General features: G+C 40.3%; 1 protein-coding gene across 1 annotated transcript in view; it reads left to right on the top strand.

Annotated features, from left to right (window-relative positions):
- The window catches only part of SAMD3 (sterile alpha motif domain containing 3), a 41,362-nt gene that overhangs the window by 7,538 nt on the left and 11,915 nt on the right, over positions 1-21,909 (top strand). The window contains exons 4-6 of the mRNA XM_037392703.1: positions 8,577-8,762; positions 9,070-9,154; positions 16,283-16,444. Coding sequence (XP_037248600.1) covers positions 8,577-8,762; positions 9,070-9,154; positions 16,283-16,444 — 433 coding nt within the window. The remainder of the gene's footprint in view (positions 1-8,576; positions 8,763-9,069; positions 9,155-16,282; positions 16,445-21,909) is intronic.

The raw sequence follows: 21,909 nt of genomic DNA, 5'->3' as shown, positions 1-21,909 counted from the left end.
TGCCACGTATAAGCAGATTGTGAAGGGTTGAACAAGACATTTGTTATAGAAATTTGATTATGGGAACAGAAAAGCTGCTTTGACTATAGCATGATGATAGATTCTTAGCCTAGAGTGTAAAAGTAACCCACGTGTCTATTCTGCTACTCCACTTACTTTGAAAGCTGGGTTGATTGGTTTGTTTTTCACTCAGGTTCCAGTCTATGGGTTTATGTGCCACAGTGAAAAGTGGTTTCCATTTGACTAATGGTGGCTATTTTTTGTATTTTAGTATAATATTAATTGAGATTTCTTTTAGATCAGCTAGTAGCTTTTTTCCATTGCTCTAAATTTGCAGTGTTTAAAGTCTGTGCATTTGTTTCTCTCTCCTAGTCTCTCATCTTAACTAATGGGGAAAGGGAAGCTGTAGCAATACAGGGAGGTGGTTTTGCAAATAAACCACTCTGGACTGTCTCATTCAGAGTAAGACGGAGCATAGGTATCCGTTTCTCCTCAGCCAGGCCAGATTTGGAAGAACAGCTAAGAATGATGATGACTTCCACTGTTCCTCAGTGTTCCCACCTCACCTGTTTATTTGTCAGCAGAGCAGTTATTATAAGCACTTCCAGAGTCAGTTCTGCCAGGGGTTAGTTTAATTCAGTGGGATTCATTTAAATGTACAGTTCATATAATCGATATTTGGCCAGGGTTACACTTGTAGCTTCTGTCTCCTCATTCATGTCACCTAATCTGAAGAAGAAGAACATAAAGTTTTGTGGGTTGGGTTTTTGGTTTGTTGTCTGTCATCCTCACCCACCCTGCAACACCCATTCTTCAATAACTGGCATGGTTTTGCTCAAAATGAATTTGCGGGTGCTTTTATGGATTATTAGTGCTGGTGAATTGGTTCAGAGTTTCTCTCTCCTGTGTACTATAGTCCTAACAACCATGTTAAGTACACGCTTCTGTATTACTAAATATTACAAAGATACATTGCAAAAGTATCAAAGCAGACTGTTTAGTACAAAAAGCAAGAGTAAGTAGATGCAGCAACTATATAATTTTATTTTCCTTGTGTTGAAGTGTGTATACATATAACCAGATGAGGTTTTCAGGTTACCTTGGTGGAATAACTTTTACTAGCAACTACAGAAGTAAAAAAAGCCAATGGTTTTTTTAATGTCCCAAGAAGATTAATCTTAAAGCAGTGCTTTTCTGTGGAGATAATAAGATTTATATTATATTTATATAATTATAGAGGATAATTCAATAAATACATTTCCCCTGTACCTGCTTTTCTGTATCGGAGTACCAGCAGTTTGATGGCTCATGGCAGCCTGGTGTTTATCTTGTTGCTAAGACAGAGGCTGTCATCACTGGTAAACATCTGATACTGCTGTGAAAAACCAACCTTTTATTTGTTGGGTTATACTTTCTGTCTGCCTTTCCTCAAGGTGTTTGTTTCTCAAATGATGTCCCTAATGTATCCCTTTCTCATTGTTTCAAATATGATGGTCCAGCTGCTTTCCTTCAGGAGTGATGTCCTGATACAGGTTTATTTGTACATTTATTCTTTCTGTAACTTTCTATAACATTTACTCTGTCTGTATTCTTTCTGTATTTCCATGTGTCCTGTAGTTCTTGAGCACGCATAACTAATTTGCTCGGAGCAGGCTTATGTGCACAAGCAGGATAACAGGTCTTCTGCCCAGCCTTGACAGCCTTGAGCTTCTCTGTTTGCTGCCCATTTGGAAGATGTGGCCAATGCTCAACTAAACCTGGGCCTGCTAAGTGCTCAAATACCAATAAAGCCATTGCCACCACTGACAGCATATTGGTGCTGGTGCCCACATAAATTTGGGCTGATAGCAAGGACAATGAATTGGAAGATTTGTTTGAAAATAAATTTGGCTCACATCTCCAAGACGGCCATGCTGGCCTGCATGATGGCAAACCGCTGTTCATCCATCCCTCAGCGGAGCTGGCTTGCCTGCTGCAAGCCCTCTGGAGGTCAGGTACCCACCAGCGTGCACTTGTGCAACGTTTGAACGAGTAACACCCCCCTGGCAGGGACTGGGGGGGAGCAGAGCACAGAGCCATGCTGACTATGCCGTGTGTCTCCTCAGCTAGGGCAGTCTTGCATCTAGTTCGGTCGGACTGCAGGACACTGCGCTGACTACTGGGTAGCTGCATCTGAAGTGTGTTTTAGTTTTGACAAGTCATTCTGCTAATAATCTTTATAATAGAGCTCCTTCCTTTGCTTTGCATTACCCATGCATCGGTATTGCTGGTCTGTGTTTAATGTGTTTTCTCTGAAACATGCTTTAAAAAGAAGAAAAGAAGAGGGGAAAAAAAAGAAAGAAAGAATAAAGAGGGAGAGTAGCTAGCCTGAAAAATTGTTGCTTAGTCAATTATTTTGGATGATGTTGCTCTTTACACAAGACAGTAAATAGTACTTTTATATGTATACATGTATACACATATGCAGCTTTAGTCCTACATAGAAAATCTCCGCTGGAGTGTCTTTATATATAACTTAAGTTTCTTAGTTTCTATGCAGAAACCTTATTGTTGATATCATCAGAATTATTTCTAGTAGATGTGATGGTCCTTTTCTTTGTTAGTTCATATGGACGTGAACAGCAGCCATAAACTCCCCCATGTTAAGTCTCTGACAATGGTCAATAGTGAAAGAAAAGAAGTACTCTCTCTCCATTTTGCTCAGAAGTACAGACATCAGATGCTTCCTTTGATTATACCTTTTCAACAATTAATGTTTAGGCATTCTAAACCATAAATTGCATCTAGCCCATTAATTTTAACAGTGAATGATTGAATCTTTCTTCTAAGAATTTGTCTCGGTACTTCTGAAGCTATTTATTGTTTCAACAGTAGATTCCCCTGTTGAATGATGTATCCTAACAGAAAAATAATTTCTTTTTTGTTTTGATGATTCTGAAAATGACACTTAAACTGTTATTCTATCTTCATAAAAACCTGTTATATCTGTGGGGTTTGTTTTGTGTAGGGTTTGGGGGAGATTCTTTACATTTAGGTTTTCAATTTATGTGGGCATGAAAAATTCTGCCACTTTTTTTTAAAGTCAGCATTTCATGTGTCTGTCATTGCAGCAGGAAGCCTAAGAATACTAACTGGAATTAAAAAAACAAACAAAAAAAACAACCAAAAAAACCCCCCAGAAGACTCACAATAACAACTTCTCTGGGCTTGTCGCCTCAGTGTTTTAGAAGTCAACTGGACTGACAGTTTTGGAGCACTTGAGGTCAGCAGAGCTGGATTTACTGCTATGGTGCTGTAAGGTTTTCCACAAGAGTTTGCAGGGGAAAAAAAAAGTTTAATCTCCTTTTTCCGCACCAGAAATGAGCCAAGTCTTACAAATGACTTGCAGGAGATACTAACTGCATTGCCTTGTTAAAGTGACTTTGCTAGCAAAGCCCTTTTGATACAACGTAACACATCTTACATGGGTGAATGCAAATAAACACTGTTTCTTTAAAATAGCCTGATTTAGCGGGTAGTTCTGTCAATCAGATTCCCCAAGGAGCATTTTCTCTCCCCCAATCTGTAACTTACAGCTGCTGCCCTCGCATGAGTTGGAAGTGCAGAGCCTTCACTTAAATGATGCAGCTCCGCAGAATTGAAACTGTCAAAAAATCTTGACTCCTTCTAGAAGCAGGTTGTGTCTGCATCTCACAAACTTTATTTTTATTTTTTTTAAAGCTGATTAATTTTTTCTGTAATTCCGTACTCCTACTGAATGCGATGATTTCTATAGCAAGGATACTGCAGGAAAAGCTGGCACAGGAGCTGCGCTGGGAAATGGGCAGCTGCGGGGTGTGCGCCAGCTCCCGCGCCCTAGCCTTGCTGAAGCCGATGTAACTTCTTGTTCAGTCTAAAGGATACCTGCCCCTGCGTTTAGTGGGAACTGAAAGAATAAAAGACATCATCAAGCACTATCTAGACTGCAGATCGCAGGCTCTAGGGAATAACTGGCAAACTCTGGGTTTGTGCTGGGAAGTAGGAAATGGCAGTGCAGTACATGAAGAGAAAGGCATGAGAATCCTTCAGGTACAGATCTCGGAACTGTGAATAGAAAAAGAGCACCCTATTTTATCTTGCCATTGAGAGGGGGAAAAGAGTTTCTTTTGAATTTTTGTCTTCTGTCATTTCTTCCTTTTAATAGAACTAACCTTTGCAATCTTAAATATTGTCATAAAGCTGAAAGCATATTATACATGTATTAGGGAAATGCAACATGTTCTATGCCTGCAGACTTCTCTTTTCCTTCACATCTGCAAGTTCCGTGGGGGTTTTTTCTGTTCTGATTCTGCCTTGGCTTTGTAGACATGGACTTTTTTCCAGCCTACGAATCTTCAGACATGAGTGCCTTGCTGATGCGTGGTGTAAAAAGACTAAACCTTCAGCTGTGAAAAATGGGACTTTGTTGAGGCCCCACCCATGTGCTGAGTTTGCCTGGGTGTACTGAACATGGGAACCCACTGATGTCAGCAAAGTTCTGCTCGGCTGCCATGTTCTCTGACTGGGACCTGGGCTGATACAGCAAGTATAGGTGTAGCAATGAGTGCCATAGGCTCACGGACTTTAGTAGACAAGAAGAAAAGCTTATGGCACGCAGCCTGTTTGTGCATGTGCTTGGCCTTTAAGTCACTTTTTTTCCTAAATGCACTAAATAGATGCAGGAAACTGATCCTTGCCAGTATGATCAAGACGCTTAAAAATGACAGTCTTACTATGATCTAGTATTTGAACGTGGTTCTAGCTCTCTATGGCACTTTGCACAGCTACCTTGATTGAGCTGTCTATATTGATTACTTACTTGTTACAGCTAATTCAGGTGACTGTGTGAGGTGCACAGGGCACAGAGCTCGGAGACCATGATGCTGTGTTCGCTCTCCACTGTTCTCTCCAGTGCAGTTTAAAACTGTCATCTAATGGCCTGAGTGACACTGCAAGTGTGTAACTCTTTGCCTTATTTGCTGGGATTAGGGATGCCAGGGGTTATATAATTCAGATAGGTGGGTTTGCTCTTTCTGGTTTGTGTTTTTAGGGTTTTTTTTGTTTGGTTGGTTGGGTTTTTTTCAGCTGAAGCTCTTCCCAAATGGCTCAGTCCAAAATGATGTTATTATACAGTTTTGTGTCTCAGTAAACACACTGTACGTGAGCAGAGTAAGGTTGTAATGAAGCCAAAGAAATAGGTGTGTAAAACAGTGCTGTGACTTAGTACATTAAGTAAAGTGGTTATCTACAACAGCTGAGTGGTCAAAAGCTCTGTGACTAGTTGTGTCCTTACTGGAGAGATGCTTCTTAAGATGCAGTTCCACATTGCAGCTAAACATAAAGAGACCAGCTTGCTTCATCTGTGCTGGTATTTGTCTCACCTCATGGGGAGCCATTCTGGGGACATACCTAAGCCAAGAAGAAAAATTAAGAATTTTGTCTCTGTAGCTCCTTGAAGTAACTTGCTGCAGGGTTAGAGGCTTCCCAGTAAGAAAGGGGTAGAGACATGTGACAGCACGGGGATAGGGGAACTGACATTTGGCAGGAATTAGCCATCAGATTGATTTAGCTGCAGCACCAAATTTCTAAAGCACTGAGAGAAAACATGTAGTAATTCGCATTTTGTGATTTTGATCTTATCCCTGTCACAGGTTAGCTAGAAGACCAGAAAGAGATGGTTAGAAAGGGGCTGTGTATGTTTGTACCTAAATCTCCAAATGTAATGTGCTTCTCCGCAATCAAGGAAGGTCTTGGCTATACGCATGAATTCCAGCGCATGTACAGTTTAACCGAAGTATTGTTTTAGTAAAACAAGTTTGCACGTGAGCATTTCTGGGGATAAAGTTTAGTGTGGAGTTGTGTTTCTTTTCAAACAAACTTGTATTTCATTGTAAAATATTACTGCATATATGTAATGTGACTGCCCAACAATGATGATTTAAGCAATAGCTAGTAAAATATTTAATCTCTTGCACTGTTGCAGTGTGAAGATTAAAGGAATTTTTGGATTTTCTTTGGACAGCAAGGAACTATTTTGTGTTGGGTAAGATTAAGAGAAGTAGAATTTGGAGTGTTTTTATTGTACTGGCAAATGTGAAGGGACTGGTGTATGGGAGAGTTACCATGCCTCCCTGGCTATTAGCCATCCAAACTGCAACAAAATTTTATTTTCTTCAAGTAACTGAGTATGGTTCGGTTTGGTTTCAATGGGACTAGCAACAAAAGATATTTCAGTGCTGCTTAGATACAAATTACATGTTTTAAACTTCTGTCCATTTTTGAGCTAGCTTAAATGATAGCATGTTGATAACAGTACACAGTAACTTCCAGCCTGTCTGCTACATCACTCTCATCAGTAAAGTTGGTGAAAGTACAGGATTCAAACTTACAGGCTGCAGAGCTCCTCACTGGTGCTACATTGAACATATGCACTTTATTTGCATAGGAGGGATTTCCAAGAGATTTCAGAATCTGTGTTGCATTTTATTTTCTCGTTTGTGTATTAGTTTATCACCAGAAAAGGACGTCAATTTGTCTATGTGGATATGTTGGCACTTCTCACACAGCTTTTCCTTCTTTTGAGACTGCAAGTACTAATAGAAGTTCACTGCAGTTTGCATCTATTGTTAACCATCAGTGCCCCATAAAATTTGGTGAGCTTGGAGAGACAGCAGCCCTGGCCATTTTGTATCTGTTTTGTATGGGGGGGGGGGGGGCGTGGTAGTGCTACGAGTACTGCTGCTACTTGTTAATATAACTACGAGGATCAGATGACAGTTCCCAAATGACTATTATTTTTTTTCAGCAGTGCATTGTCATTTGCAGTAGTGCTGGGGTTGGTACGGGTATATCACGGCTGTAGAGCTGCTGCTAGCCTGCGAGCTACCAACCTACATTAAGAGATGCCAAGATGGTAGGCAGCACAACTAGGTCAAGAATATTGAGAGTTACAGACTAATCTACTCAAGAAGGTATTGAGACTATAACTGGCTGTAGGGGCCCAAAATGAGATATCTTCCAGGTATATAGTAGTCTTTCAAAGTGGTGTAAATTAAGCTATCACAAATGCCCCTCCATCGGTATTGCAGTTGATTTTGCCATTGACTACCATGAGTTTGGTGAGGTGGTTTTTTACATCCTTATCTGAAAGAGTCTGGATAGCAAAACCTCCCAATGAAGACCTTGCTAAAACTCTTCACAGCTCTTATTTATACACCTAGCTCTTGTTTATAGGCTATTACAGAGACCTTTAGGAGTGAAAACCCGTGTATGTTGACTGGACTGAAGTCTAGTGGTATTTCTCTCCGTATGTGTTATAGATTCAAAAACTAGGGCAGCTTGGAAGGGACGCTGCAGCATGCCTAGTCCAGCCACAAGTGTTTGGGGGATGTAGGTGAAAGCTCCCACACTAGTGGGGGATTCCTAACTTGAGACCTATGCAGTATAGATTTCAACAACTGTAGTAACTATCCTAATCTCATAATCATAATTAGTGGAGAGAAATAGACGAGACAACATCTGGTCTGATTTAGATGTTTTCTGGTTGTTCTGTCATCCTTTAGTGGTGTTTGTGTCCTCAGTGAATATAAAGAGACTTCAGATGATTAATTTAGGTATAGATGTCTGAATTTTTCCACCACTTAAGCACCTACATTTGTCATCTGTAATGATAGCATGGTTTATTTTAAAAACTCTTCTAAAAGTCAGCTAGTTGTTTCCAAATTTTTCTCTGCAATTTAAATCAAAGCAAACATAAATTGCAGTGATACCACACATATCAGGAATCTCTAGCTGTCTTTGACACCTCTCATTTTAATTCCTTTATTGGGTCTGGACTACTATGACTGGGAAGCTGTCTAGGGCTGCCAGAACCACTCCATCTTCTAGGTGGCTCTTGATTGACTTTCAGCTCAATTTGTCTCTACTTTTCCCGGTGTTCCTTCAGAGTTGGGGTTCGGCATGCTTTCTGGAGGAGGAATGCACTTGGGTAGCCAGTGGTGATATCCTACCTCAGGCTGACCCCAGCTGGGGTGTGACATTATGGTCTTGGGGCAGGAGCTGCAGGTCCTTACAGGCTATGTCTGCTTTGTTTTCAGCCATGTGCTGGTAGCAACTGGCCTCATCCCATTCACTGCTTTCCCCTTCGGGAGGACAGTATTTTATTCAATTAAGCTGTTTGGCTTACTCTCACTAGTAAGTTAGCAGAACTGGTAGGAAACACATTATAAATTATGACAGATAAAGATATTTTATTTTGCAACAGCAGCAAGTCCTCAGTGAATTCCTCTGCTCTGCCTTCTGCTTTCAGTTAGTGAACACCTTCCAGTGTCTCCTGATTATAACTTTTCACATTTGACACCTGGTTTTAACCCCATATGTTTTGATTGCAGCTTTTGTAGATGTTCTTTATGTAGAAACCAAGAGAGTAAGCCCTGAATTTCTATAGCAATAACTTCCCTTTGTGCTGAGTTTTTAGACTTGCATTTTTCTTTCCTTCTTGCCTGCGTTCCCATAGAAAGAAGGGCATGATCATGACAATATAATCTTTTCTTTTACAGAAAAAATCTGAAATCATTTTTTGCAAGATACAAGACGTTGCAGTGGACAAGTTCTTACGCTTTGCCAGACTTCCCTTATGATGTCAAGTGCATATTAGCAGAAAAAAAATGCCCTGATCACAGTATGAGAATAAGGATAATTGAATTTTTACAAGCAGACATGACAAAATACCTAGAAGGATCACTGTGAGTAAACAGCGCTGAATCTATTTGGGAGCATTACCTATTGGCTGCAGAAGTAAATTTTCAAATGGATGTAAAGCTGTTCTCTTTAATATGCTTGCTTAATCAGAGGTGGCTAAAGGCCTGAAACCTGTTGAAGCCAACAGGAAGATTTCGTTCAAACCTTAAAGCTGTTCCCTTTGTTATTTGTGGGGGAATCAATAGTCTGAGAAATTCTCAGTTTAATGTAAATCAGTATAGACTCCAGCTGGTATCTAACACTGCCTAGAATATCAACTATTTCTTCTACATCTCCATCTTGTTTTCACAGGTATCCGAACAGTCAGCAATATAACATTGTTGTCAATGCTCTGCTGCAGGCGTACCCGTTCCTTGATGAAGATGGGAAGGGCTTTGTAAGTATTGTAAAGAATACTCTGTCTTGAAAAATACAGGTTGTATTGTGTTTGAGGTTTGTTGGTGTGTTTCATTTCCACATAATCAATCACAAGAAAATATCTTCATTCAGAGGAAATCAATATAAATTTCTTATATACTGGCTGCATTCAGAGCTGTAAGCTTTGCTTTGACACGTTTGGCAAATCACATTCTTATTTCATTATTTTAATTAAAGATTAATCCTGTTATAGCCACTCCTCAAAGCCACTGTGAGATCATGCAGACAGGTACATGAAGTCCCTGGATGCCTGTTATGTATTTTTTTCTGAATTGATTTATCCAAAAATATACATTTAAGTAAATGTAACTTGGTTTTATTTTTAAAAACAAAGAAGCCAAGTCTTTAGAAAATTGTCTGTATAAGAGCTAACATATGATTGATGCTTTTGCAATGCACTATGATCATTTAGCTGTTAGGTATCTAGGCCTAATTTAAAAAAAAAAAGCAAACATTTAAAAACATTGGTTGGCATCTCAATGGGGACATAACGGAAAGCAGTGGAAGGAGCTGACTTAAATTTGAACTACATTTTTTCACTCTTGTGGCCCAGAATATATATCTGTGGTCTCAGAGGACAGTGTTCACCTTCTGACTTCACATTATTGCTTTGCCATGTGATACTTTTATAGCATTCTGTAAAAGCTTGTGAGACTCAGTGGGGGTTGTTAGCTTTAAACATATATAAATATATCTCATGTGCAGTTACTGCAGAAAGCAAAATAATTCTGAAAAAAAAAAAGTGAGGATTAAGGGGTGGCTATTCTAGTTCTCCCTTGAGCCCACATGTTATAGGAGGGAAAGGACTAAAGAAAAATACATCTCAGAGAGGAGAGAGAGGGAGAAGGATCAGAGAGCAACAGTCCACCCTTATTTTCAGTCAGGATACCACTTTGAATACCCCAGTGAGGGTCCTCAGCCAGGCTCCTGGGCTTCCTCTGGCTCTCTTTGCGAAGGGGAGCTGGAATGATGTTCAGTTTGACTCTGAAGAGGCTTTTACAGCCTTTAACTTTTAAAATCTCTTTTTAAACAGAGATGCTTAAGCTAGGTTTTCAAAGGACTTCAATTGCAGCAGGAGCATAGACTGGGCAAAACTACTTATAACCCCATTCTTGAGGAAACTGCTTATCGGCTCATCGCTTCCCAGATGGATCCCAGAAGTGATGGCATAAGTTAAGTGATGGGGCAGAGACTTCAGAGTTGTTGTTCTTTATCTTTTGATATTTATCTCATGCTTACTAGAAAGCATATCTGGAAGAAACCACCACAAGTAAGCGAGGAAGCTGGAATTAGCAGTTTGCAGTATTGCGAGTCTAATGGTTCTGAGCCAGCCCCTCTCCACTGCCTGGGTCAAGGCAGGAAAAAATGCACTAAAGGTGTATGTGTGTATATTTAAGTTTGGAGGAGGGGGTGAGAACAAATTACTATTTTTATTGGCCCTACTGTTATACATTCTGTTCTTTCTTCACAATCATAAAGGCTATAAATACTTCTTTTTTCATGATCTGAGATAGTTGTGTGTTACAACAGCAATGGCTTAAAACAAACCCTATAACATATGCAGCTACTTAGCATGAGGCTTGCAGTAAAACTGAATTCACATACCTTTAAGAAACAAATTAACAACAAAAGAAAACTGGCTAACCTCCATTCTTTCATCTCTTCTTGAAAAAAGTGTCTTCAGCAGCTCAAAAAAAGTGAAGGTTTTGTAGGCTTTTCTTTTAAAATAGCCTCAGGCTAGCATGGGACTGTAAGAACTGCTGCTTGCTGTTCCTGACAACAGTATTGAATCCCAGGTCTTGTAAGGTGTAAAATATTATTTACTGAGAGGTTCTGAATACCTTAAACTTGTTTATCTATAATAATTAGACATTCATTATTACCATTTTTGAATAGTTCATTGAAAGTATTTAAGAAAACTATCATCAATAAAATAATTCAGAAGGAAAGCAGAAAGGGACTTATTTGGGGACTGACAGCTAAATGTAGAAAAGGAAAACTAACATGAGTAATATTTTAAACAAAAATGCTAGTTATATTAGTTATTAAATAACATATATATAAACTTCTGGAGGTGCAGTTTGTGTCATGTGGTTTTGTTGTCTACATTGGGAGGAGAGGAATAATACTGTGGAAGGTCTTCTTTCTTTCTGTGGGCTCCAAAGGGAGCCTCGGGTGACCAGCTGTGCACAGATGTCTGTGCCTGATAGATAACCCCCCCTTTCAGTCTGTTGTAAGGCTGGAGAATGGGACACAGCAAACATGGCAATTCAGCTGAGAATAATGCTTTCCAGGACTGGTAGGTCAATCAGGTTATCTGAGTTTATTTAGCATACCAACAAACATGTTTTCAAGCATTCAGAGGTTTAAATTCTTGACAAAGTTAACAGGAAAAAGAAATAGTTGCATGCATTTCAAAAAAAAAAAAAAAAGGTCTGAACATAGTTTGGAATATGAAGCCTTGTGCTCCCTCTGGTGTGCTGAAGCTCATTTCTGCCATTGGGTGTTTTCCTTTCTGCCATGTGAAATGCTCTACCCCACTGTACTGTTAATGACATTAATGTATTGCTCTTTATTTATTGCTGGGCTATGTCTCGGTTCCTAGGTTCAATTTAACTCTAAATCCATGCTTAAAAGGAAAGCAATTGCTTACCCTTTGGGGTGGAGGAGCATCCACAGTGTCTGCTGGGGTGTGCAGAAGGCTGCAGTAGTTCTTGATGAGACGTCCTGAGAAGGTCTATCAGTGGTGTGATTTTAACTCACAATTCTTGTGGTTTGGAGCTTTTCACCAGAAATGGATGTGTCTTGGCTGCTGGAAGAACACAGTGGGAACGGTGCTGGGTTCTTCCACAGCCAGTATGCATGGCTGTGCGTGGCGTGGGCGGGCAGGGGCAGGCGGGTGGGCTTCCTGGCTGAGGCAAGGGAAAGCTCATCCCGTGACAGATCTAGACATTCCAGATTTAGCTTTTTCTTCTGAACAAGAATAGAAAATCAGAACATAAAGAACTTGGTGTAATGAAAATCTTGGAGAAACTCTGAACTGAAGATTTCAGCACTTTTGTTGTAACATTTTCATGGAAGTGAAGTGGCTTGGAAGATTGGAAAGGGGAAAGATCTGCTGGAAAACAGAGAGGAACAACAAAAAAACCCAAACCTTAGAGCGTTTACATTCACACCAGTATTTTCATGGCAGGAAAAATATTACTTGCAAAGCTTTGAACATTCCACTTTTGCGGGTTTCAGAGGGTTTTTTCCCAAAATACCGGACACTTTATTTATAACTCCAAACTATTTTAAACAAGTACTTTCAACAATGCATATATTATGTAGAAACTTAGTCTAATATTTTCAATCTCATACTGTTGCAGTGAGAGGTCATTAAAAGTTTGACGTTTCAAGATTTACTAGTGGGTTATCCATAATTCTGTTGTCTTGGTTAAAAGGTTTCACGTTTGATTTTGCAGTAGGGAAAAATATGCTTCTGTGCCATCAGCCCTTTTGCAAAGGATATCCAATGCAGTATAGTCAGGATGATGATAATGATCCTAAATGAATAAGTTTACAAATAAGCTACTTAGGTACTATGAATTTAAAAAGAATGTTATTTACTAGATCCCTCCTGAAGCAGGAATTAAAGAAAAATTATTTGAAAATCTAAATAATAATTAAAAATAATGAGGCAAAACTCATTTAAGATGTCTATGGGAGACCTGGAATGAAATTAATTTCCCTACCCTGTTCCAAGATCAGCTTTTGGAAAAAAGTGCTTTAAAGTGATTATGTAAGTCATTTTTCCCATGATGATTCCTTCTACTTAAAGAACAATGCTATCCTAAACTAACACATACAAGATTTAAAAAAACAAAACACATTGAACTCCATTTGATCAGGAAATAGATTATTAGAGTTCTGATGTATAATGTAACCAACACAACATTTGTAAGTAGTTACAGACAAAATAGGTTATACAGCAAAAGCCAGAGTCAGGCACAGCAGTCAAAAGAAAATTAGCATGATGCTGTTTCTTGACACTTGCTAGATCCTATTCTGTATATATTTATTCCTTTTACAAGGGTTACAACCAACTATTTGGAAAGAGTCACTGCCCTTATTCCATTTCAGCCAACATGTTGAAAATTGTATTGTTCCAAGAAAACCTTAAAGGAAGGAAAAGGGAAAAGAGAGGGCTCTTCATCCACACCGGTGGCCAGTGGGCTTTGCGTAAGCGGCTCCCTTGAGCTGGGGCTGCCGAGCAGTGCTATGATGCTGGTGAAACCCAGGATCCCAGTGCTGACATGCCCGATTTATGTAACTGCCGCACACAAAATGGTTATTCGCTAGTAAATTACTGCTTTTAATCTGCATGTAATCCTTCCCCTCCTATGTCAGATAGACACAGACTAATCCTTCTGCTCCCTTGCAAGCATTGTAAACCTTCCTGGGGTGGTTTGGGCTTTTTTTTTTTTTGAGGGCGAGGGGAGGGGACAATTAATAGAAAATAGACTTATCAGCTCAAAAATGGTAACGAAAGCATCCTTTTTAGAAGATGCATTACCCGCCAGGGGAAGCACATAAAAGTATGTGCTTGCAGTCTCATTCATGAAATAGGTATGTGAGAAGGGACTTGGCTAAGCTTATGAGAATCCTATTACAGAAATAATTTAGTTAAAACTCTTAATTTATCTGAGGACAGGGATATGAAACAGCTGAATGTTTTGAACTTTGAGGGATATTTAAAGCTCTGTATAGGTGTCAGCATATTCTTTCATGTGGAAGAATAAGCAAAAATATCTTCTAGCCAAACAAAGGTTTTCAAAACAAAGAAACTGTGCAAAACTCAACTAAGGGGAGATTTAAATTGTCAACTGCTAATATATTCTGGGCTTATCATGTTTTGAAATATTTTAACATCTGTTGAACACTTCAGGGAAGCATTAAGCTAAGGTTTTTGTTTGCTTGTTTCTCAACAGCCTTAAAATGACCATATTCCAAATAAATTTTGATAGGCATATAACACTGGGGTATTTGCATCAAGATGTAAATGCATAGGGCCAGAATTGTAAACTTATTTGGGAACCTTAATCTCTCAGGCAGATAACAAGTGGGATTTGCAAGGCATGTAGTTACCTTACTGCTTTTGAAAGCAGTGCTGGTGTGATACTCAAATTGAAGCTGTAAATATGCCTTGTGAGGAGGCTGGGGGAGCAGTTGTGCTCTGTGTCTAATTGTTATGTTTAGATTGGTGAAAATGTGACTCCAATCCCAAGTCTGAAGTTTACGTACTAGAAATACAGATGGATTTGTTTTCTTGCCAGTTCTCAATGTTCAAGTGTTACTGGTGCTGAGAGGATACTTCTGTAAGGGCCTGCAGGTGGGTGGCAGAAGGTGTCCCCCAGGAAAGGCACACCTCCCCTGGCTGGCCCAGGTCTGCTTGAGAAGAGCTGAGGTAGCTGCTACAGGGGCTGTGTTCTCATCGCTCTTCCACCAGCATTTTTCACCATTCATGGAAGTCTTGCTTTTAGGCTTGAGGGCCTGTAAGTCAGCTAGTACCCTAGTGGGTTGGGAGCAATATGTTCAGCAGGAGAAAGGCAAGGTCATGCTACCTTCATCAGTGTCTCTGTAAGAGACCCTCCTATCCATATCCTGTGGGTGAGAAAGGCAGGCATGTCAGGCTGCTGTGAAGGCAGATGCTATACTACTTAGTCTATTTTTACTGAATTCTGGTTCACACCAAAGTTAGCCCTTAAAGTCATATGACCTTGACTAATAAAGGACACCATTTTGGTAAGAAATCTGGAGTAATCATTCTTCTGTTTATATGGTGGTTTAGTATGTCAGTGAGTACAGGCCTGAGTGCAGTATTGAGTAAGTGTAGTACTGGAGTCAATTCTGGAAAATGAGGTAACAGCTATTTGAATCTCTCTTGCCACATCCTGTCATTTGCAGTCACTTTTCTGACTAATTTTTATTCCCTCTGACAGTTGAAACCCCCTCAATAACTGGAACAAGCATTTGCTTTTGAGGATCTGGCAAAACATTTTCAGTATTCACAACTGCAGGTTTTGCCTGCAGACTTTTTTAATGGCGTTTGATTAGTAATTGCTTCCCCACTTGTCAATGGTTAGCACGGCTGGGTCCTGCCATGGGATGCTGAGCTGGGGACTGCAGGTAAACAACCATCTGTCCGTAAGAATGCACGAATAAGTTGCTGTTCATACAATTTTCAGAAATGACTTTTCAGCACCCAAGTAAAAAAAGATGTGAGTGTGATAGAAGCAGTGGGACCATATAAACTCCATCTTTGGCTGCCAGAGTGATGGATGGTTCCATTAAACAAGGGCTGCATCCACATGCAGTGCAGAACTACCTTTAAGTTGCAATTTACATACCTTGAAGAGTCTTACAAACACTAGTGTCTACTGAAACGATCCTCTTAATTCAGCAGTTTTGAGTTCAGTTTAATAGACTTGATGCAGTGTAACTGTAGGTTCCCTGCAAAAGGGAGTATCCCACTGTATCTTTCCCACTCCCCTATGTTAGATATTACAATCATACAACTGCACAACCCATCAGAGGCTGTCAGAAGCAGAGGAAAAATAGTCCACTCAGGTTAAAAAAAACAACAAACCCACCCCCAAACATTAGTTTTCTGTGGCATTAGTGAGCCGATCTGATTCATGGGTAGTTTCATGACCTGATGTCATGACTGGAGCATCCCAAAGTAAGAGATGAGAAAAGGAAAGCAAACTGTGGTTTCAACTACATCCCTAGTTATATTGGCTAAATCTAACCCTTAGGTTTAATTGCTGTCATCCTTAATGAACTACAGCTGTGCCAGTAGCCCCACCGTTTAGTTGCCATAGAGTCACATACTACAGGTGCTTATGTTTCATTCAGTCCTGAAACCACCAGTATGCTGATGCTGCCCTATGAGTCTTTTTCTGTTATTGGCAAACAGTTTTTTATAAAGTAGAGCTAGATAAAACAAATTGACCTGTTTTAGGAATGTGGCAAATTCTTGATAAAAAATACTGGTAATGACAGATTTATTCTCCGCCCCCCCCCCCCCCCCCCCCCCTTCATGCAGCTGCTATGGAAACGGGCCCTTAAAGATCGTTTCAAGTATGTGCGGAGACCCATTGAAGATGATGAGCAAGTCCTGAGGAACAAATGCAAGTTTGGCCACAGGCGAGGACAGACCAGGAAATCTTCATTTGCTGAAAACAAACCTGATGATGTCCAGGTGCAGGTAGAGGTAAGGGTTTTTGGTGCTTAACTGAGTTCTGTATCTTTCAGCTCCTCTGCTGACAGTAAGGCTGCCAGCCAGTAAAAAGGAGAACAAGGTGATCTCAGCCTATTTAAACTCATTTTATATAGTTTGTCCTATAGCCAGACCCTTGACTTGCTTTCTGTTTTCAGAGACCTAAGTATCAACAGCAGAGCTAAACGCAATACTGGTGCCTTGCACATTTGTTGCCATTTAGAGTTGTTGCCAACTGGACAGAAAGTTCTGGGTTTTTTTTAAATGCAGTGTTCCCATTCTGCTTTAGATAATACACCTCCAATTAGAGTGAAAAATGATAGAGGTTTATGTCTAAGAGCTGAAATCCCTGTACAAATAAGAATGCAAAGTGGTATTTGAGCTGGCAGCAAGTGGCCATATCCTACTGTCGCATTGCACTTTGTTATATAAAAGCTGTTTACGTTGATGTGTGATATACATAGGGATGCTTATGAATGTATGTGTGCAGTTGCTGCATATCCCTTTAGTTAGAGAATTCAGAGCTAACACTGCACAGTAAGTGTTTGAAGCATACTAATTAATTTATACGCTTTCATAAATACATTAAGGTTCCAGTTATGCTTTGCCAATGCTCCTCACACTTCCTTGTACTGCAATTAAAATGTGGTAAAATTTAAACAACTGTAAGAATGTGATAAAGAAGATAGGTAAGCAGATATTTGACTTTAGTTTACACATGTCCATCCTGCTCTTTACGAGACACATGTATTTAGAGTGGTTAACTGGATGCATTTCTGCATGCATTGCCCTTGTGTTTGAAGGAAGCTATAGTTTTCTACCCAAAACTTTTGGGTTTTTTTGGTTTTGTGGTTTGTTTGTGTTGGTTTTTTTAGAAGCTTCTGTAATTTCTGTTTATCCTTTTTTGATTAACGTGTGCAGGAATAAACTTCCCTCTTTTTGCCCGCTTTATTTGAAAGGTTTGCAAAATGTGCGAAGTAAGAAACCTTTCATTTGGGTGCAAAACAATAAACAGTCTTGCATGCAGTAAAGGAGAAATGACAGGCGTCTGGTTTTGGGCATGCATTAAGAGTTAGCCATCCTTTATCTGCTAATGCTTGGAAGGGCAAATACGGGTTGTTTTTGTCACATCAGCTAGCTGGGAAGGGCTTTGCAGTGATCCTGTAGGGACTGTGTGATCAACTTTATTTTTCTATAGAGAATGTCTAACTGCACTGTGCTGTGTGTCTGTAAACTAGGAATCACCCCTCTTTTTAACTACATTACCAAAGGACCTCACTAGTCATTCCTTGTTTGCTTTAGAAATTAAAGAAGGAGAAATTATTTTCCATCTTTTCTAAGGCCCTAGGCATTTTCTGCTAACCTTAATGTTATAAGCAAATAAGGGTTAAACTGGAAGAAGGCAAGAGGATGCAAAGTATCCCTAAACAACTTTTCCTTCCTTTCTCTCATTTTTCCTGTATCCTGAACACACACACACACACATAGATATATATATATAAAAATAATATAGAAATATAAATGCAAGAATTAACACTTGTGTAGCCTATTAAGTCTTAAGAATGAGTCCCATAAAACTGAACGAATCATAACTTTCTTAGGTTTAAATGTGTTTCTACATTGAAAGCAGGTGTGTCTGACTCTGAGGTCCTAAATTCTGTCACTACAAATATGCACAGCTGAACAAGATGTTTGTTTAATATTCTTTTAAACAAATGCAGCATGGAGGTTTTTTATCTGTATATTTAGGGACACACATAAAGGCACCTTTCTGCCAGTCCTTGGCACTACCTACTTTGTGATAAATTTAAAATGCTTAATAAAGAGTCTTAGCCTCAGAAGAATAAATACTTGGTCTAGAAGCCAATACCACAGGCAAAACCAAAGGATATTCAAATTATCATTAGTCAGATGCCCCTGCCTTCATCCATTTTTCAGGTCTGGAAGAACAGCTCAGCCTTGTGCGGACTAGAAGCCAACACATCACGATTATTTAAGGTAAAAGTGTGGGAAATTAATTCCAGGTTAAGGAGACCTGTGGAGAACAATCAGTGAAGGACTCCTAGCCCCTTTGTGTCACCACACTCTCCCTTAGATAGGCAGAGTAGGACGTTCAGGGCATTATAGGTTGAAGCCAACTGGGAAGCGGTGCAGATGAAAAAGTACATCTGTTCCAAACAGCTGACCTACTTACCAGCCACACAGCTGACTCACATACTGAGCTTTAGTTTCTAAATAGTCGTAAGATGTAACTTCGCCAAATGTGCTTTGTGTCAGTATAATCTTGGATTGTTAATGGCATGAAACTGATAAAAAGATTATTTACTAATAAGAAGTCCCTCACCGGTATATCTGGTATTTGTTCTTATATAAAGAGAGTAATAAAGCTATTACTACTAATAGTAAAATCCTTAACCACTCTTTCTACTTTATCATGTAAAAACCCAGCTGCTTGTCAGGACAAGCTTTCTGTGATGTTCTGGGGTGTGCTCAGAGCCGAAGAGTATGTCTGCCCCATGGTCTGTCCAAGCCCTGTTACCTGCCAGCAGGCGTTCCTCCTCCAAACACAGCACAAGCATTACGTGGCCTCCCATGCAAGGCATTGCTTCCAGATGCAGCATCTGGCTTTCTCCTCCGGTTTCTTTAAAACATATGATGATGTATTCCTCATTACATAGCATTACATTCAAGGAAGACCGAACACTATACTCATTTTAGAGTGGCTAGCATCACGGGAAAGGCCTTGAACAAGTGCAGGGCTGTAAAATGGTGGTAGGTAAGCACATAAATCCATGCTGGAGGTGTCTGTTACTGAAGGAGGTTTCCCTTAAAATGGTGATCCTTACAACCACCAGGTTGAGCCGTGATTGCAAAGAAGCTTGGACTGTGCCTGACATAGACTTTAATATGAGCCTCTATGTCTGAGGGATATTCAGAACTTGATCAGGAAAACCTCCTTAATTAACAGGTTTTCTGGCTATGGAGTGAGGGTCCTCCTCTGCCGTTTTCCACAGTCAGGCAAATATCCTGGAGCAGCAGTAATCCCAGAGGGAGTTCTTTGTAATGATAATGCCCTTCATCTGCTGCAAATGGAATATACTTTCCACGAAAGGGGTCATCACACCATAAAAATAAAGAAGAAAGGCAAGCCAGTCTTCCCTCTGAAGCCAGGGGTGGATTACTGCTAAGACAGCCATCCAGTGGCATGTTCTCATTGATCTCCTTGTTTGTTTGGTTTGGGGTTTTTTAGCAACAAAATGGCACCATAAACCTCTTTCTCTTCCCTAAGGAATTATTTGGCTTATGGTCCTTCAGGCTATGAGAGAAACCACCTCCTGCTAGTTGTAACAGGAGGGGCCATAGACTTGGGGGAGCCAGAAGGAATAGAAAGGTAGAGCACTCTCGGTGTGCATCTTTGGCTGGAGGATTTATCGAAAGGCAAAAGGCAAGTACAGTTAGAGCTGGTGATTGGATTCCATATGATGAAAGCATGTGGTTCAAATGTTAGCTTAGTCATCACAGGGGTGGTGACCAAAGAGCAAATTGTCCCTTTCAGAACTTTAAGACTTCAAAACTTTTGAAATCTTGTCAGGTCAGTCTTGAACAGTGCTGTCCATGGAAAGTATGACTTCACAGCCAATTCAGTTAGCTGAATACAGACACAAGAATGCCCACAGATATCCTGCATGGCTCCATCAGTCAATGCAGAAGGGTGTGGGTCTCCCGTAGGTCCTGTGTCATATTTCCCTGCTTCCAGAGACTTCTGGGATACCCTTATGACATCTCAAAAGCCACTACATAGCTACATGTATGCAACTGAATCAAGCTCCTTCAATCCATCCCAGCCGCTGTATGAGAAAACTTGTCAGCAAAGGGACTATCCAAGGAGATCTTAAGTTACCTGAATTTGAAGGGCATATAACAGGCTAGAAGAATTTTAATAGTTCTTAATCTTAGAAGCGGAGGAAGTACAGTCGTCCTTCTGCCTCCAATTTCTTACATCCTGTGACAGTTCGTATATGAGATCATCAGGGTTGCTCTGGAGTTGTCACACAAGTAAATTTGAAGTTAGGTGTGAAAAGGAGAAATAGGCTCTGACAAGATGTCAGTTAAGACTGTAGATGTTTGCAGATAACTGGGCATATTTGTCACACCCAGCAGAGCTGGAAATAGCGTAACGAAAACAATTTATAAAGGGGGCACCAGCAGGCCATCTCCTTTCTGTGTCTATAGAATAGAGATAAGAAATGTTCTGGTGATTACTTAGACTGGGAGAAGTGGAAGGATTCTGCAGAAACTTAAACTCATGACCTTGGACATCTGCTGATTTTATTCCTGTACAGAGAAGATAAGTACGAATGTTGAACATGGAAAATGTGCAAATCCTCAGCCAAGAGGACCAGATGAAAATCAGAGATATCTGGCCTAAGAGGCATCCAGGTAGAAGCTGGGGACCGTGAATGCTTTCTTTGGTGGTATCATGTAGTACCAGAGCAGTGAAGCTGGTGAGAACATCCTTGCTGTAAGGCCAAGGTTTCCCCTTAACTAATGAGGCTCAGAGAGAGTTCTTGTCTTAGAGAGAGTGGAAGGGCCTTCTGGCTTTAAACAGGAGGAGGACTGTTGAAAAGCTGTGTGATGGGCTTCCTGAGTTTGGCCAAAATCCATATTAAGATCACCTTGGGTACCCGGAGCCAGATGTAATGATGAGGTCTGGAAGGCTTAACCTGCACAAAGTACCTGGTTCAGGGCAGATGTAGAAGACGGTCCCTGAACCAACCAACATGAGGGAGCTGATTGTTGATGGAAGGAAGCCAGGCATTTAATGGGGTGAAGCAGATGATCTATCCTCTCTTTTGCCTTTACCTTTCCTCAGCCTGTGCAACCTTTTGCCGAAGTCATACTGATACCAGAGCTGGGAGTCTGCTTGAGCCTCTGGGGGTGGTCTTAGGGCTAACAGCAATGATAAAAATGGTGATGGAAAAGTTGCTGCTTTTGGGTGCTTCACAGAAGTTTATCTCATTGGCTTTATGCTCATCATGATCTAGAGACTCTTTTCTGATGAAAGAAGGACCCAGGATTGACTGATGTCTACCCTGTGCGCTGAAGTTTCTTTTACCTCAAATTAGGTAAATTACACAAGTTAGACAATTCCTAGAGATATGTTTTTCTTTGAGGTGATAACTGACATCAGGTTTGTCAACGAGATTATGCCACTGCAGGAGTTAGAAACTTAAAACAGTGTTTCAGTGAGTGTGGAGAGAATAGGATTTGGGAGGCAATGGCTGGAGAAAAGGGAGGATGAGAAGAAAAGAAAGCATGTGCTAGGGAAAAAGGAAACCAAATGAATCAAACATCTGGAAAACTCTCAAAAGATGAACAGCTTGTGCATGAGATGCAGAAACTTGGCTCAGCCTTGTGTTTGAGGGGCCCTACTGGCAGGTACAGCATTAGGT

This window comes from Falco rusticolus, chromosome 6 (genome assembly GCF_015220075.1).
Source record: "Falco rusticolus isolate bFalRus1 chromosome 6, bFalRus1.pri, whole genome shotgun sequence".
Lineage (NCBI taxonomy): Eukaryota > Metazoa > Chordata > Aves > Falconiformes > Falconidae > Falco > Falco rusticolus.
Note: the sequence above shows the minus strand (reverse complement) of the source record. Positions and strands in the feature narration are given on the sequence as shown.